Below are 16,685 nucleotides of genomic sequence, written 5' to 3'. Positions count from 1 at the left end.
GCGTCTGCCCTCTGGATGTCCTATACTGTAGGTTCATGGTGCAGCAGCTGGCAGAGGCCTCGCGGCGCAGCTCTGCCACGAGCCCCGCTCGCCTCACATGCTACTCACCCCTGATCTTTCACAGTAAATCTTGATCCCGCCGAAGGAGACCGTCAAGAAGACTCTCTGCTTGTGCTCCCCTTTGGAGCGTGCCGAGGAAGCCATTCCCTGTAAGAGATTAAAGCAAACGACATGAGGAGATGAAAGGATATGAGATCAGCGTGAAAAGACAGTGAGCCTTCTTCTCCTCCGACTCAGGTGAGTGTGACAGTGGGAGATCGGGGGGAGAGATTGGGGGGGTAGGGTGACAGGAGTTACATAAGGTGTGATAGGACAGAATGTTCTTTCATGTGCCTTTTCTTGAAGCTTCACTCTCAGAGGAATTCACACGTTATTATTATTGCGGCCTTTTTTCCCCCCCGAGCACCTTCTCCTTTCTCTCCTTTTTCTTAAAGTAGGTCTACCGCACTTCAACGTGACATACACGAGTGCGAGCTAACAACAATAAGGTGAGATTTGCTGACAGAATGGATCGCGCTGCTGACCGACCGGCTCGTTCCGACAACTTCACATAGTGCTGACTGAACAGCGCAGCCAGCCTTTGATGTTCGTTTTTCCCATGGATCTGAGCAGCTCCTTTTTCGTTAAACTCCCAACTCTAATAAAGAAACAATTAACATTTCCACCGCGTTTCGTTTGACGCGACCTGTGTGCTTGACATGTCTTTCATTGAACAAAAGAGGAGAGAAGACGAGAAAAGAGGAGAGGAGATGAGAGGAGAAGAAAGACCTGCCTGATGTGCTGAAGCGTCTTACAAAACTGCAGGTTTGGTAACGTTGACAAGTGAACATGAGCTCCCCTCCACCTCAGAGTTCTTCTTTTAAAGCTTAACTAATATTTGAAACCATGGCGATTAATCTCCATCAAGGTTTGCTTCTGCAGGGAGAGGTTAAAGATAACATATCCATCCATCTTTACACACATAAACGTTCATTCGTATGAGGAAAGGAGGAGCTGCAGGGATAAAGAGGGGAAGGGTAAAGAGAGAGGGGGATAAAGAGCAGAACAAGCAACAGGAATAAGGAAGAGATGAAGTGAATGAGAAAGAGAGCGGGCGGGCGGCTGAGTCGATGGATGTTGTCAATCAACCATCGGCTTCTCCATTTGGTGGATTAGTCCTCAAGGCAGCAAGAGGCAGCTCAATAGAGACCCCGTCCCCTCCTCTTTTCCCTGTCCAGATAATAGCAGGTCCGTATCGACGACCCCATTGACTGTAACTGGCTGGTGGCCGGTGACTACTGGAGTCATATTGAGGGCACGGCTGAAATGTCAGATCGAGGCAAGGAAAAAGTTGTTTTATTGGACATATCACTTGGACTGGAGACGGGTGATGAAAGGCTTTTTGCCTTCTGGCTATTCTGCTCTTCTCGTGGGGCTTCCCACACATTTAAGCTCCAGCAAAGTCTGAAAGAAGATATTTTAAAACGCCATGCATATACGTCCTATTTTGGAGAAGGATTTATCCCGTAGCCACCTACTGCTAAGATGCTTATGTGCTGCTTTTTCTCCAACAAAGAGAGTCATAAGTATTTTCTGCTTTATACTTTGGAGCCAGTAAACACAGCTGGCATTTAAGAGGATACAGAATAAACTTTTGAAAAGAGGAAGTCGACTATTTCTGAGTGTTATGTAATTCATGTTGATGATTGACCTTTTGCTAAACCTTGAACAGCAAAGGTCCAACCTTAACTGTAGGCATTCGTAGCTATGGCAGGTCTGTAAAGCTTTCTCTTATGGATGTATTATTAACTCCTGGATAGGCTACGTGATCCAGGGATGGTGCCTGTTCAGTCCAATAACAATTGCTCGCCAGGTGCATATGTTGAAGAACTGGATATGCGCAATAGAGTTGCTGGCCTGGCTGCTGGCCTGTCATGCTTGGCCCATAGGCTTTAGATTACATTATGATGATGCTCAGATTTTAAAAGAGCTTTTGTTAACTCAAGAAACGTTTGACAAATATAAAACCTAATGGATCAAAAAATCAAATTGTAAAGAGTCATAATTGTTTGTCGTTTGAGATCTCTTGTTAATAGTTTAACAGAGTTCTTTTATAATGTCGTCTCTCGGGCAGCAGAGGAAGCAGTGGCCACTCCATTAATAGAAGTTTATTTTTTACCCCCTTCAAAACCAGCAATACAACAGCAAACGTGAAGGGAATTTTTCACACAGTGTTTATCCGCTCTTACATAAGCTGCTAACTTTAGCATGTCTGCCTACCTAGCTTAAAAGCTACATACCATCATAAGATAACTCAGCTTTACTTTATAACCAGGGGCATTACAATCTACATAATATCAAAGGCTTATATGATAATAAGAACAAATCTTGGCGCCCCAATAGCTCAATTGCTAAGCATAAAACCAAGCTTCACGTACACCATACACGCACTCCAAGTATAGCTACACATCTTCAACAGGGATAATAAACTGGTGAGGATACAAACTTTTTGACATCCAACGTAAGCTTAAGTCTTTCTGCAGAATTTAATATTTGTAACCCCTTTTACAAGATTCATGTATTAAAATAATTCAGCTGCAGACAGTGTCTTCATCCACCTCATGGTTAGCTTAATTCAGTAGCTAGCTACAGCTGCTACTTTCTACTAGGATCATTACAGTTTACAAAAATGCCAGCAGCCAGCTAGAAATTATAAGCCTGCTTTTGTTTTCATCTCTCTGAACTTTCAGATGTACATTTTATTTTAGAATTACTAAGTTACTAAGAATTAATACTAGATTAAAGTGGTAAAAGTACCTTGTAATCTTTAGCATTAGCTGCACATGTGCCTACAGAATGAATTTACAGTGCATTCAATACTTCCAAGTACTAAATACTCAACTCCTTCATCTACAATTACTACAAGTGTTTCTACTTTTTTTTCTGACTTTGTCACTTACTGTAGGGCGTAATTTGACCTAATTTACTCGCAACATTCTGTGAGGAACATGGCTGAAACATTATCTGGGTCACATTATCACAGTTTGCATTTGTGCTACAAGTAAAATATGGACTTAGTTATAAAAATAGCAAACTGTGACTGACATGAGAAGACATTCGAGGCTGACAAATTGGGGGGATGGGGAGGGGCGGTAAAAAGTGAAAATTTCCAAAGTGACTTATACTGCTTTAAGTCGCGGAATAGGAAGCCAGTTTGCCTCCAAGGTCATAAAAAGCTGTATGAATAAATGCAAAGAGCTTTGAGCAACAATAAAAGTATGGCAGTCTGTTAGAGGGAGGAAAGTACAAAGCTGCAACCATTTTGCAAAAGATAAAAAAACAACCTTACGGTAGCTACTGCATGACAAAGACCTAAAGAATAATACGCTTTTCCCCTGTCTGGTCACAGCTTCAGTGAATCATTTACAGGACAGGACAGTTCATATGACTCATTCAACAGACAATACAGACATGCGAGCATGCCTTTTCCAAATCTGACTGAGATAAGTGAAGGGGCTCGGTGGTGTCCCCACACACACACACACACACATACACACACATACAAACACACAGAAGTCTGCACCTTCAGCTTCATCATGGAGTCCTGGCACAGCTTGTCCCCACGAGCCGCCGTCACCTCATCAATCCCGATCAGCTTGGCCTTGTAGCGCACGCCATCTCCACGGAAACGCTTAATAAGCCCCGCCTCACTGCGGTCCTGACCTGCGGCGAGAGAGACGGGGAGAAAAAGTGAAGACAAGAAATGAAGAGGAGAAAATGGAACAGAGAGTGATTACAGGAAACAAGGATGTGTTAGCTCAACTGAATCCTACAACTTTAGCATTGTGCCCTGCTGGAGGTATAGAGGCTTAAGTGTGTGTGTGTGTGTGTGTGTGTGTGTGTGTGTGTGTGTGTGTGTGTGTGGGTGTGGGTGTGTGTGGGTGCAATTGTGTGCATGTGTGTGGGAGTCGGCTGCTCTGGTATAAATATTTATGGAATAGGAAATGCAGAATGAATAGCAAATTAGCAGCAGCGAGCAAGATTGAAAGAAAATTGAACTTGAAATTGGAAATGAAGTCGGATAAAGCCAGCGGACTAAATGAGAAAACAACTGGAACATTGAGAGCTCTCTGACATCATCGATTGCAGGGCATTGTGGGGCATCAACACAGAAAGCTCGGGTGAAGGGTTACAGGGTGTCTGAGTGGGAGCGGTTACTCCTACGCCTCACCCATGTCCGTAGTTCCCATGGGTGCTATTGGGGGGGTGACAAACCAGCTTGAATGGCGGCTATTGAGGGGAATCATTTCGGTCCAGTGCTCACCCATAATCCACCAGGCCCTCCCCGGTGATGGATGTTGGGTGGTGGGATGGCGGTGTGAGACATTTGCAAATGTGTGCCTGGATGGCCTCAGGCTTTATAATGTCATCCCCTCCCTTCTCCCTCCCATCCCGGGTGCAGATTATTCTGTCTGTCGATCTCGGCTGCGTCCTGACACCACCTTGACACTGACACCTTTCTCGTTTTTGTCTCTGCTCTGTCTGCCTTCATACTGTTTTTATTACGACGGTGTGAGCCTCAAGCACCGTCTACTGCGTCTTACTATGTATAAACCATCCCCTCGTAACCTGTGCAAGGTTTGTCATCTGCCGAACACAGACTCTTACCGCATTTACACGAAGTGATAGCAGGATTTCAAAATCAAGGTCACTGGCACCTTGGAGAATCTAACAGTTTTCAGGCTCCTTGCTTGCTCGATTCTAGGTCATGAGCACACACAGTACAGCCGTTAATGGCTAAGATTTGTGCAGGAAGAGAACAAGGTTTATTATCCTTAAAAAAGACTGTCAGGCTGCACTTGAGAACCATATTAGTGACCATATTCTATCCAGAAACAGAAGGAACTGCCATTCGTACAAGAGCTACCCTGAAACAAATGGAAATTCTTCTCCCATCCCTGCAATTTCCAAAGAAAAATCAGCAGTTCAAATGCAAGCACTTGTCTTGGCTATGCACACCCTCTCACTAATTCATGAGGGCACAATTCTCTAAAGGGGGGGAGGGCTTGACGATGCTAAAGTCATTAAAGTCTCTAAGCAAGTGAATGTCAAATCTGGGTCTAATTCAGACTTGTTTCTCTGCCAGAGGATAATGAGTCTTATATACAGCCACCGTGTACCTCTGAACATTAACCAGACGCTGCCTGACATGTAAGCAGCAACCATGAAGAGGAATTACCATTCCCCATTTCATGACAAAGTCACTAAAAAGACAAACTGTAGAGACTTCCATGTATGTGCAAGAGAGGGTGGACTTGATGATAATTACCGCCATACACGACTTGAACCATCCCTCATGCAGCGACTGTAGTCTTTTCATTCAGCGTTATGTATTCCATCCTGATTCTACTGACTCATACACTCCGTAATGTAATGTAAAATGCATGCTGCTCCAGTTGCATTTTAAACACGATCGGTCCAATTCAGAGCAGCTCTCTCAGATGAGCTTTAACCAGATGTTCTGTGCCATTTGTTTCTTTACATACAGCGTGCCATTTCCCCTAATAACACTTCAGGAGAGATTTAGAGCTTTATGCGCAGATCCTCAAAAAAAGTAGGCCTTGCATACCAAATGAGAGTCTTGACACAGTGGCATAACTCGTACGCTACGTGCTCTGGGTTCAGATCGAGACAAGCGAGTGTGCTGTATTTGAAAACTAAAGAGCTGCAGGGCATGCTGTTTCATGTTGTTACACACTGTAAGAGAGGAAGAAGAGAGCAGGAGAAGGTGTGTGTATGTGAGGGTGGTGACACATATTCCTCTGGCTTTCTGGATTTACAATTACCCAAGGTTGAACGGTCCTCACAATATTTCTGGCCCATAAGCCCGATGCTTATAATTTGTCTGACAGAGGGCTGCCTAAAGCTTCGTCTTAAGCTTTTTCTGTTGAAGTCTGCGTCCAAGTGTATCCTACATATCAGAAAACATGCCTACCATTTGGGAGTCCTGGTGGTTTTAGAAGAAAGCATCCGTGTTTTGAATCCCATCTGAGACCTTTGTCACAAGTCTCTCACACAAATATTTCCAGTTGCCATAATTATCCAACAATCTACCAGAGACTTCCATGCCACTAAATCATCAAATCTTCAAAAATGGAGCTGCAACTAAACAAGCAGGACATCAAAGTGCTTGAAATCAAATATTACTATTACCCACCGACACATAGGCCCTCTACCAATAAGCCTGATGCTTATAATGTGTCTGACAGAGGGCTGCCGAAAGCTTCCTCTGCTGTATTCTGCGTCTAAGTGTATCCTACATATCCGAAAACATGCCTGCCATTTGGGAGTCCTGGTGGTCTTAGAAGAAACGTCCTTGGTTTGAATCCCACCTGGGACCTTTGTCACAAGTCTCTCTCCCCAATATATCCAGTTGACATAATTCTCCAACAACCTACCAGAGACTTCCATGCCATAAAATCGCCACATCGTCAAAAAAGAAGCTGCAACTAAACAAGCGAAGGTCAAAGTGCTTGAAATCAAATGCTGCTATTACCCACCGACACATAGGCCCTCTACCCGTAATCCTGATGCTCACAATTTGTCTGACAGAGGGCTCCCTAAAACCATGTCTGCTATAAGTCTGCGTCTAAGTGTATCCTACATCGGACAACATGCTTGTCATTTTGGGAGTCCTGCTGGTCTTAGAAGAAACAATCCTTGGTTTGAATCCCATCCAGGACCTTTGTCACAAGTCTCTCCCCCCAATATTTCCAGCTGACATCATCATCCAACAATCTACTAAAGACTTCCATCCCACAAAGTTGCAAAATCTTCAAAAAATATGCTGCAACTAAACAAGCAGGACATCAAAGTGCTTGAAATCAAGTTCTACTATTACCCACCTACACCAAGCCCTCTGCCCATAAGCCTGATGCTTATAATTTGTCTGGCAGAGAGCTGCCTAAAGCTTTGTCTATTGCAGTCTTCATCGAAGTGTATCCTACATATCAGAAAACATGCCTGCCATTTGGGAGTCCTGGTGGTCTTAGAAGAAAGCATCAAGCAGGGCTTGAATCCCATCTGAGACCTTGGTCACAAGTCTCTCTCCACGCCATCAAATTGTCAAATCTTCAAAAAAGGAGCTGAAACTAAACAAGTAGGACATCAAAGTGCTTAACATCAAATGCTACTCTTACCCACCAACACATAGGCCCTGTATCCTTTAGCCTGATGCTCACAGTTTGTCTGTTAGTGTGTCGTACACATCTAACAACATGCCTGTCATTTTGGGAGTCCTGGTGGTCTAAGACGCAAGTGCCCTGGGATCACAAGTCTCTCCCCAGTAATATTTCCAGATGGTCCAACACCATTTTCCGTCCAAATACCAATTCCAAAACCTAGACTTCAGTTGGCCAATACGTAGTACCTCTGATATACTTGTACGATCAAAAATATACATTAAATTGGTGGAACAGCATTGTTTGGCACACTCGCTGATTCCCAATACCTCATACACAATTCCCGTTTTTAGGCTCTATCAGAGGCCTACCAATACTGGTATCCATATTGGAACAAATCTACCAGTTGCCCTCATTTGCCAAAAATCTAATAAAGACCTCAATGCCATATAGTCGCCAAAAATTCAAAAAAAGGGGACCTCAAATGGCTTGAAATCAAATGCTACAACCATAAACCTGACAGCCAGGCCCTGAACCAGGACCATGGAGAGAACAATTACTGTTCGCCCTGCTCCATACTGTTTCAGGGCTTGTCACTGATCGCTGTGTTGCTTCCTCCTCCTTGCCACACTAGAATGGGGACAGCGAAGGGACAGATGGCAACAGATGGAGAGTCAGAAGTGCCCCTCCAGATATGAGGACTTGGCAACAGGAAACTTTTTGTTGGGGATTCGGGCATCAAGGCAGCTTAACCTTTGAACCTCTCGGAGTGTGTATCTCTGTCTGCCTGTCTCTTCCCGTCAATTTCTCTGCTTGCTAGTAGGGCACACACACCAGTTATTGAGCTATAATGGGAGGGTACTTGGACGCCTACTGAGTTATGAGTTAACCTCCATACAGTGTGTAATGTTAGTCATTATTTTGCATCATTTTGTGCATCTCTTCACTGGATATTTGAAATGAACACACTAGGTATGTCCTATCAGCGCAGGGGGCTGATGACATTAAGCAGCAGTAAAGAGAAAGGATGTCAGAGGAAGGCAAATCTGTCCTGGCCATCTGCCTCCCCCATGTGCACAAAATAACTTTCATAAGCCTCAGCAAACACACGGATACACACTCAAATACATTAGTAGCAGCATGTGTTCCTTCGTCTTACAGGGGGGTGTGTCCATACTTTTTTGACTGGGGTTGCCCAACTGGGGCACTGACTTATGCGTGGGGGGGGAGAAGTTTGTATGCACGCACAGACATATCAGAACAACCATTTCATAATTTATTTACCATATCTGTCTCCACAAATGATGTCCACTTTACCAACTACCTTTAAGGTGTCATTCAAATGTTCTCGTCCTGTGAATCTCAACAGCCACCGGCTATAGTCTGACGATGACAATGGCCAACATTTCAGGGCTTTTGGTGTAGCAAACGGTTAGCGATAGGCAATTCCTTTTCCCTGCCTTACGTTGTTTATAGTCCACCTACAATATGAAAAGTCAGACTGAAGTTGGACTTTACAGACCGATTTCCTTCTTACAAGCAAAGCCTGCTGAGACGCTAGTGGATAAGACTACAAGCAGAAACAAGAACACTTCCCATACCAAAAATCTTGACAATCGCTCTGCATTTTTTTTTGCAGACTCTGTTTATACAGATTATGTTCCTGGTTTTTTGGTTTAAAAAATAACAGGGCAGCAGGGTGGTGTAGTGGTTAGCGCTGTCGCCTCACAGCGAGAAGGTACCTATATCGAATCCCTGTTTGGACATAGTGGGCCTTTCTGTGTGGAGTTTGTATATTCTCCCTGTGCACGCGTGGGTTCTCTCCGGGTACTCTGGCTTCCTCCCACAGTCCAAAGACATGCTCGTTAGGTTTATTGGTGACTATAAATTCCCCGTAGGTGTGAATGCGAGCCTGAAAGGTTGTCTGTCTGTGTGTGTTAGCCCTGTGATTGACTGGTGATCAGTCCAAGGTGTACCCCGCCTCTCGCCCAATGACAGCTGGGATAGGCTCTAGTCCCCCACGACCCTGAACAGGGTGGATGGAAAAATAGCATTGCAGAGTACATCAGACCCAAAAAGAAGAATTGAAAGGGCCACAAAAGCTACTAGCAGCTTTTTGCAGCAATGCCCGAGAAGTTGGTGTGACCATAAATTGCGCCTCTGACCTGGCAGACAGCCAATCATAGATTAGGGTTGTAGGGTGGCATCTGGGGTGGCTTTCAGAGGGGGTCCATCCCACCTCAGGCCGACCCCCTGGACACACCCCTGTCACCCGGCCCATATTGATGTCAGAATTTCTCTACTCAACTTTGACAACAAGCACAAGATGGAGGTTTTGGTTTATTGACTGATCGTTAAAGCTGTTACAGAGTTAATGAGGGGTATTGTTCACATCATCAATGCCGAGGACAGTCCACTGAATCACTGCACAGTTACATGCAGGTATTGATGTTTGCTGGATGTTGGTGGGAGAGATCATTCGTTCGGCGGCGGCTCCACAGTGCTATTATAACATTTATGTTTAAACAGTGTGATGCATGGTTGGATGAGTGCGCCAGCAAATGATTTGGTCGAAAGCTGGAAAGACTGTTTGAAAAGGGTGAAATTGTGAGTATTTGTTCTGTCTGTTACAATCTCTCCAATGTCACACATTCAGTATGAGAGCTGACTGGTGATCTAATCTGCTGTTTGCCTCTCTGCCTCTTTCTGTGTCTGTTTGCAGCATCTCCGTCCTTCTCTCGCTCTCTTTCAATGTCTCTCCGTCCTCTATTCCTTGTCTCTCTTTTTGAAATGAATATTTTTTTTTGTGTGCAGAGATTACGACGGGTGAGCAACAGTTGCTATGGAGATAGAGTAAAGTCACGCATGTAAAGCAATCCGTTGATGGATAGAGGGGAGCTTTGGCTTTGCTGTGGCAGGCAGGGTTTGCTGCAGTGAGGGTTTGATTTTTCCAGATGTTTGTAAAAAGGAATGAAGAGTGCTATGACATGCTGGAGCAAAACGCAAGACGGGGTTGGGAGCATCACCCTAAATGTCTGATTTCCCTCTAAAAGTACAGTCTTAAAGTGAATTACGGAGGAATGGGCAAAGAGTAGGCATGTTGCATAAAAAAAAATAAGGCTGTAAATGGTTCAGATCTTCCTTGTTTTTATCAAAAAATCCTGTAAAAACACCAAAACTAGTACTGTTCACAAGAGTCTGTGTAGCCATCAACCTTAAAATTGGACATAAGAGTATAACCAAGTACTGTTTAAAAATAAAGGGATTATATGGTTCAGTAAAAACACTGTTAGAAATCAAAGTTTAACATTTTAGAAACTTATCGCAGGAATAATTTCTTATTTACATATATCATAGGAAGAGAAAGGTCTTGTAGCGTATGTTAGCTTGACTCAGGGATTAGCGGTGCAAGCAGATGGCTAGCCTCCGCGAAAAAGAAAAGGATAATGCCTTCCACAGGTTTCCTTTTTACATGTTGTTTCTTCACTTTAGCTGCTAGCTAATCAGAGGTAGAACCAGAGTCTGTTTGAACCCTGCAGCCTCTTGTTTTTTACTAGGGGACATCTAGCCCGATGCGAGCAGTCACAGGGCTAAGCTAGCTGTTGATAATTGGGGCATCCCTATGTTCCCAGGGACCTATGTTAATTGCCACTGTAAGAGTCTAGAAAGGGCTATCTGCCCCATTAAACATGTAAAAGAACATAGGGAGATGGCTGTTTAAATGCTGTATAAATGGCATAAATCTGTTCAGCCACTGCGGAAATGTCTAAAATAGAATTCTGCTAATCTTTGGGCGGAGGTTTCTAGAAGTCACCAGTCGGCTTCGTGTTATAGTTGCGTGATTTCTACACATTGAACACTCCTCCAAGGTAATGCGATTGCTGAGAAAATATTACCCCATGAAGGGTCTCCTTAATGTAGAGGTGCTTGTCTTGATGGTTTAATTAACTAAAAAGTTAGGCTAGCTGCTGGTTAAATACATGTGTGATTTTCTACTTCTAAACACGTTAAATAATTACACATTTTGGGAAGTAGGCGTATTGCTTTCCTGGCCAGTGTTAGATGACATGAATGCTCTATTGATTTTGTGTATGTTGTTAAGCTGAACTAGAGGGGTTAGCTTAAAGGGGCAAAAAAAGGGGAAAACAGCTAGCCTAGTCTGCACCACCAAAGCTCACATGCTTCTTTTAATCTTAAACTGAGTGGTAAAAAAGAGTAAAATTGACATATTCATGAGGTCTGAATGTGCTTAAGCTTGAGTGAAACAGACATGGAAGAGGAGTCAGGAAATAGATTCAGATTTGGGCTTCTTAGAGGAATTGCTGACAATATGAAAACTGTCGACCATGTCCTTCAAATCAGACCATTTCTGTGTTGCCGTTGACACATATGAATATAGCAGTGCTTCTTCAACATGTCATAAACCTGATCCTCAGTCGTGTCCTTCACCTGGCCTCAGTCTGCTCCAAACCACCAGTCTGCACGCATTACTGTTGCCCCATTTCCATTTATATGGATCTAAATAGCGTCTTTGCTGATTGTGACAATGGTCCCTGCAGCACATGTGATTAACATGCTAAAGTCAGGGGCTGATAGCCTGAGCTGATAGCCCCCCTCCAATGAGCTGCATGGCCACGTGTGTAATAGCCCCCTCGCGCTGTTCTCCCCCCTCCACTTAACTCAAATCAATGGCCGCTCCTCCAGCCCGGCCATTTATCTGAGTGAGCCGACAGGGCCAGTGAAACAGCCACAGAGGACCTGGCCCCACGGCCCGCAGAAGCAGGATTTACTGGACTGGCTGGAGTGGCTTTATTCACGGATGGAGAAATGAGGGGGGAAAAAGGATGAAGCAAGGAGGGGCGAACGAGAAAGCATCCTCTTCTACTCTTCCTACTTCCTTCCTCCTCCCAATGAATCTCACTCCTTCTACCTGTCTGTATGCTCTTCTTTCCCCCTCTCAGCCAATTCAATCCCATTTCAATCTCCCAGTGAACGTTGGGAGAATGCCTCGTCCTATTACATCACTTATGCTGTTCATCAAAGCGACAGGGTGTGAATTACCCTGTCCATGACACCTAAATCATGGCGCTACCAAACCATGGGGCTTCACGGAATGGCTGTTACCACATCTGGATCCCCGGCACGAGACAGGGAGGCTCTCGACTGAAAGTTCTCTCAAAGTAGTCCTGTGTTATTCAGCTTCATCCAAACATGACTGAAGGTACAACAAAACTGTTTCCCAATTTGTCCTGACAATCTCTTCTACACGTTCCTGTCATCTCTTGAGTGCCCGAGACGTAATCCAAAGAACAACAGCCACGGAATAAAGAAGATTTCTGCTTTATGGAAAAAAATACAGCGGGTATCTTTGGTGTAATGATCGACCATTTGTTCTCCTGGAAAGACCACATTGAAGTTGTAATGTGACACCACATGGTACAAGTGTCTGTCGGCTACTTTGAAGTCTAAACCTCTCCACCAAAAGAAAATCTGTTCCAGAAATTGTAGGTCAACCACTTGAGAAACTCTAAGAATCAATCTCCAATAAAAACATGTTAGGGACTTGGACTCCAAACATGTCTTATGATCCAGACTCCAAAAGTCAGACTCTTTTGTACACCAGTCAATCTTACAATTAAACATGCAGCTGAAACCCAGATTGAAAGTACATTACTGTGTTTGTGGTCAGAATCTCACGTACCTTTGATCCTCCTGGACTCCCTCCGCTGGCTGGTTTTGACACCCGGCTGGATCTCGGCCTCCGCTGACATCCTCCACTGCTGAGTCCCTCGTCCTGCTCACAGCGGATCCACCATGGGTTAGCAGCACACTAGCTAATCCTCCCAACTCCCAGTGTCCGATTCCCACCTCTCCGGTCCTTCTCACAGTCGCTCTTTGGTGGAGAAAATCTCATCGAAATCCATGTTGAGTCGTCTGGTACTCCTCAATAAATGAAGACCCAGCTTTGGTCACTTCTGGCCCATTGTTTTTTGAGTATTGCTTAAAAAACACAGAAAATGATGATTGAATTATGAGCTGTGGGATCCTCTGGAGAGCAGCGTCAGATCAGATTTGACATCTTCTGGAGTGTACCTGAGTTCTCTCCGTGAAGGTCAAGTATCACATGGTCCAGTGTTGCTCTTTTCCAAGGGTCTGCCTATTACTCTGGAGTAATTCCCCCCGAGGGAGACCGCAGCATTGATTGAATGAAATATTGTTCTTCAGAGTAGGTCAGGAGTGGATATTATTCTTTGGGAGAGCACTTCAGATGCCGTCCGACAGCCCATCACAGTCTCTCGCCCCGAGCACTGCAAGGCGAGCACAGAGACAGGTATGACAGTCAATATTAAGCAGGCGGTGTTGAAGAATTAAAATGACAAACACATGCCCCTTGTTCACTCATTACAACGTTAATTTAAGATACAAAATGGCAGGCACCAATTTAACAAATCAACAAAGATGTTATTATCTCTTCTGGATCATCAATCCTTAATGAGAGCGCGGCACACGCATGCTGTTCGTGCCCACCCTCGAAGGATACACAATGCTTGACGCTCTTGTTGTATGTGCTGCTTGTGAGTAAATGTAGTACGTTAAAGCATGACCGATGCATCTGTGCATGCAAAGCACATTTTCAGGAGATGGATTGTAAATGCTGCGAGCTCAGGCCGACAGCACGAGAGGAGGGGAAGTAGCAGAGAGCGGTTAATGACAGGCTGTTTCAAAGCAAACTCTGGTGGAAATCCTGGCACGAGCGTCCATAAACTGGAACCCCCACACATTGTGCTTTAATGCCCTTGAATCATCCACTGCTAACACGGGGGCCGTGCCAAGCTGGCACCGCGGCTGGCACCGCTTCTGTTGGCATGGTGATGGGCCATTGTTGGAGAAAGAGGCCTTCAGCCTGAACTGGCCTGAAAAGAGCCGCAGCACATGGAGCACCAGGCGCACGTTATCCCGTTTGACATTGTGTGACATTGTGAGAGGTGAGAGTGAGAATATGAGTGTGATCTGAGGGTCATGTTATTAATATAGTTTAAAAAAAGTGTTTTTTCATTATTCAACTTGCCTCTTACTGAAACAGTTGCTGTTGTAAGATTCAAAGATGGATTTTAATTTTAACACAAATATCTGTACTTTACTGTTACTGTACAATCTCGTAAGCTTTAGCCGTCTTGCAATTGAGGGAAAAATCAATCATATTATTTTGCATAATGGCTGGCTGCCTTCCAAAAAGCCAGACCAATTTCAACCTAAAAGGATCAGACAATAACTGGTAGAGAAGAAGATTTCTCGTGCGTATCACTCATGACAGATATGGCAAAACAACATAAAAGCAGTATCAAGACAAAACAAGACAAGAGAGAGGAACTTGACAGCGAAGCAGAGGCGTCTAGTGAAAGGGATGTCTGTGACAAACAGGGAGAACTTGTAGAAACGTGAATGAAAGTGAACCAGCAGACAACAGCCAGACACTCTGATATACACACTGGAGCACATTTAATGGGTATGAAGTTTAATACGACAGGAGGAGTTGTTAGATTTGGGTAGAAACAGCCGGTAGACATATCCTTCAGAGGGATCATTTTGAGTACATTTCAGAGCCTGGACTTTTTTTCTTCAGTTAAAAAGTTAAATCAGGGGGCGCCGGTTTAGCTCAGTGGTTTAAGCGCGCCACATGTACAGCGGCTCAGTCCTTGACACAGCAGCCCAGGCCCGTAACTATAACTACATATGCACCAATAACCTGTGACCAGGCTTGAGGAGTAACGGCATACAAGTAACAGCATTACGTAATTAGGGTACAGAAAAAAAGGCAACTGTATTCTGTTGCAGTTACAGAAAAAAGAGGTAATTAGAGCTCGACGTGTAAAATGAATGGAGCAGCGGAAACATGCTCGCGTATTATGCAGCATCGCGGCTGGTGGAGATTGCAGCATTGAATACCATTGCAGTGCAAGTTCTGCCTTCCAGCTGTCATTATCCAAGGACTCGACATCTAATTTAAAGAAACGTTTACAAGTAAGACCAACCGCTCACGTTAGCTGCACAGAATACCAGTTAAAGATGTTAGCTAACCTATCGTCTTCTTCTTCTACTGAAAAATAGTTTGTAACTCTGCTGATGCCGCGGACGGGATGGTGTGGGTAAAAACACAAGCCCCGGAGCGGAATACGTTTATCGCAGTTTACTTGAAGTTTGAGCGTGAAGTAGTGTGAATGTCAGAGTCATTGAATTGAAATACCTTTATTGCAGATTTAGTTTTGAAGTAATACAAAAGTAAGTTACGTAATGTTAAAATTGTGATACATTGATTAGGTTACTGATTACATTTTCTGACAGGTAATTAGAAACTAATTAGAAATTTTTAAAGTTACCCTCCCATCCCCGCCTGTCACCATGAACTCGATTTCTTCCTGTTCATTTCTTCTAGTTTCTTCCTGTAAAGCGAAGTCGTTACTCATTCGTCGAAGCACAATTTTAGAAAAAGGTTGAAGCCTTTGATGCAATCAAGACTAATTTATCTCCAGTTCTTTTCCCTCATCGTCAAACAACCCGATGATATAATGGAGGTAAATAAAATTTCACACGTGCTGCTCATATTAACACGACTTCAACAAACTGAACGGCATTATCACTTTCAAAAACATGTCCTTGTTAAATCTGGATAATCCACAAACTTTGATGAGAGCAGTTTTTACTGGAACTACTTTATAGTCCCAAGAAAGCTATTTAATGAGGATTGTGGATTATCCACAGTAAGTGGGACACTGTCTCTGGATAAAGATGTCACTTTTGATTTTTTTAAACGTCATTTTTCTGTGTTCGGAGCACGCAGCCTGGAATTCCTTTCCCATCCACTCTGTTGGTTTCAGTCACAATAACTAAACAAACCATCGAAATGTTGCTATTGGACTGTGTGTGCAGAAGTGGACTGTTCCTTCAAGTGGTCTGACGTGTATGTACAGTCTGCCTTAGATGTTTCCAAAGAGCTAAATCAACATTTAATGCAACACTTTGACATCCAGGAGTGGTGGAGGTCACAAATGGAGCTCCATGGCTCTCTAACACGACATCTAAATGGAAAATGTGTTTGGTTGGGTGAAGCACCTCTTCATGATGGACGTTTCTCTTATATACAGATGCATCTCTTTGTATAAGACAAATTGATGTATGAAATAGTCTCTCCACACCCTCCGTCTCCTCTTGCAGACATGTCCTTCAACCCACCCATTATCCAACAATGAGCTCTGATGTTCAGACTCATTTCATTCCCTTGAACAACAGCTCTTTGCGGTTGCCTCATCTCCATCGTCTCTCCTTGTGCGCGGCTGTCTAGACCATGTGTCACCCCTCATGTGTGCTCACGAGGCAGATAAAGTCGCTCAGGTCTGCACGAAGGACCCATCTCCACATGAGCACTCCTCAAGAAGGAGCCTTGGAGTGTCGGCGATGGGAAAGGTA

The 16,685-nt window shown here is 44.1% G+C and overlaps 1 protein-coding gene across 1 annotated transcript in view; it reads right to left on the bottom strand.

Annotated features, from left to right (window-relative positions):
• LOC138611575 (complement component C8 beta chain-like) overlaps positions 1–16,685 on the bottom strand; it is a 69,183-nt gene that overhangs the window by 31,484 nt on the left and 21,014 nt on the right. The window contains exons 3-5 of the mRNA XM_069684754.1: positions 12,922–13,528; positions 3,623–3,762; positions 109–207 (exon numbers count right to left, since the gene is read on the bottom strand). Of these exons, the coding sequence (XP_069540855.1) occupies positions 109–207; positions 3,623–3,762; positions 12,922–12,991 (309 nt within the window). The 5' untranslated portion in view covers positions 12,992–13,528. The remainder of the gene's footprint in view (positions 1–108; positions 208–3,622; positions 3,763–12,921; positions 13,529–16,685) is intronic.

The sequence above is a fragment of the Semicossyphus pulcher genome, unplaced genomic scaffold (genome assembly GCF_022749685.1).
Source record: "Semicossyphus pulcher isolate SPU_LCO1_2020_fin unplaced genomic scaffold, fSemPul1.0.p SCAF_7, whole genome shotgun sequence".
NCBI lineage: Eukaryota > Metazoa > Chordata > Actinopteri > Labriformes > Labridae > Semicossyphus > Semicossyphus pulcher.
The sequence above is the reverse complement of the archived record's forward strand: the minus strand, read 5'-3'. Positions and strand labels throughout refer to the sequence as shown.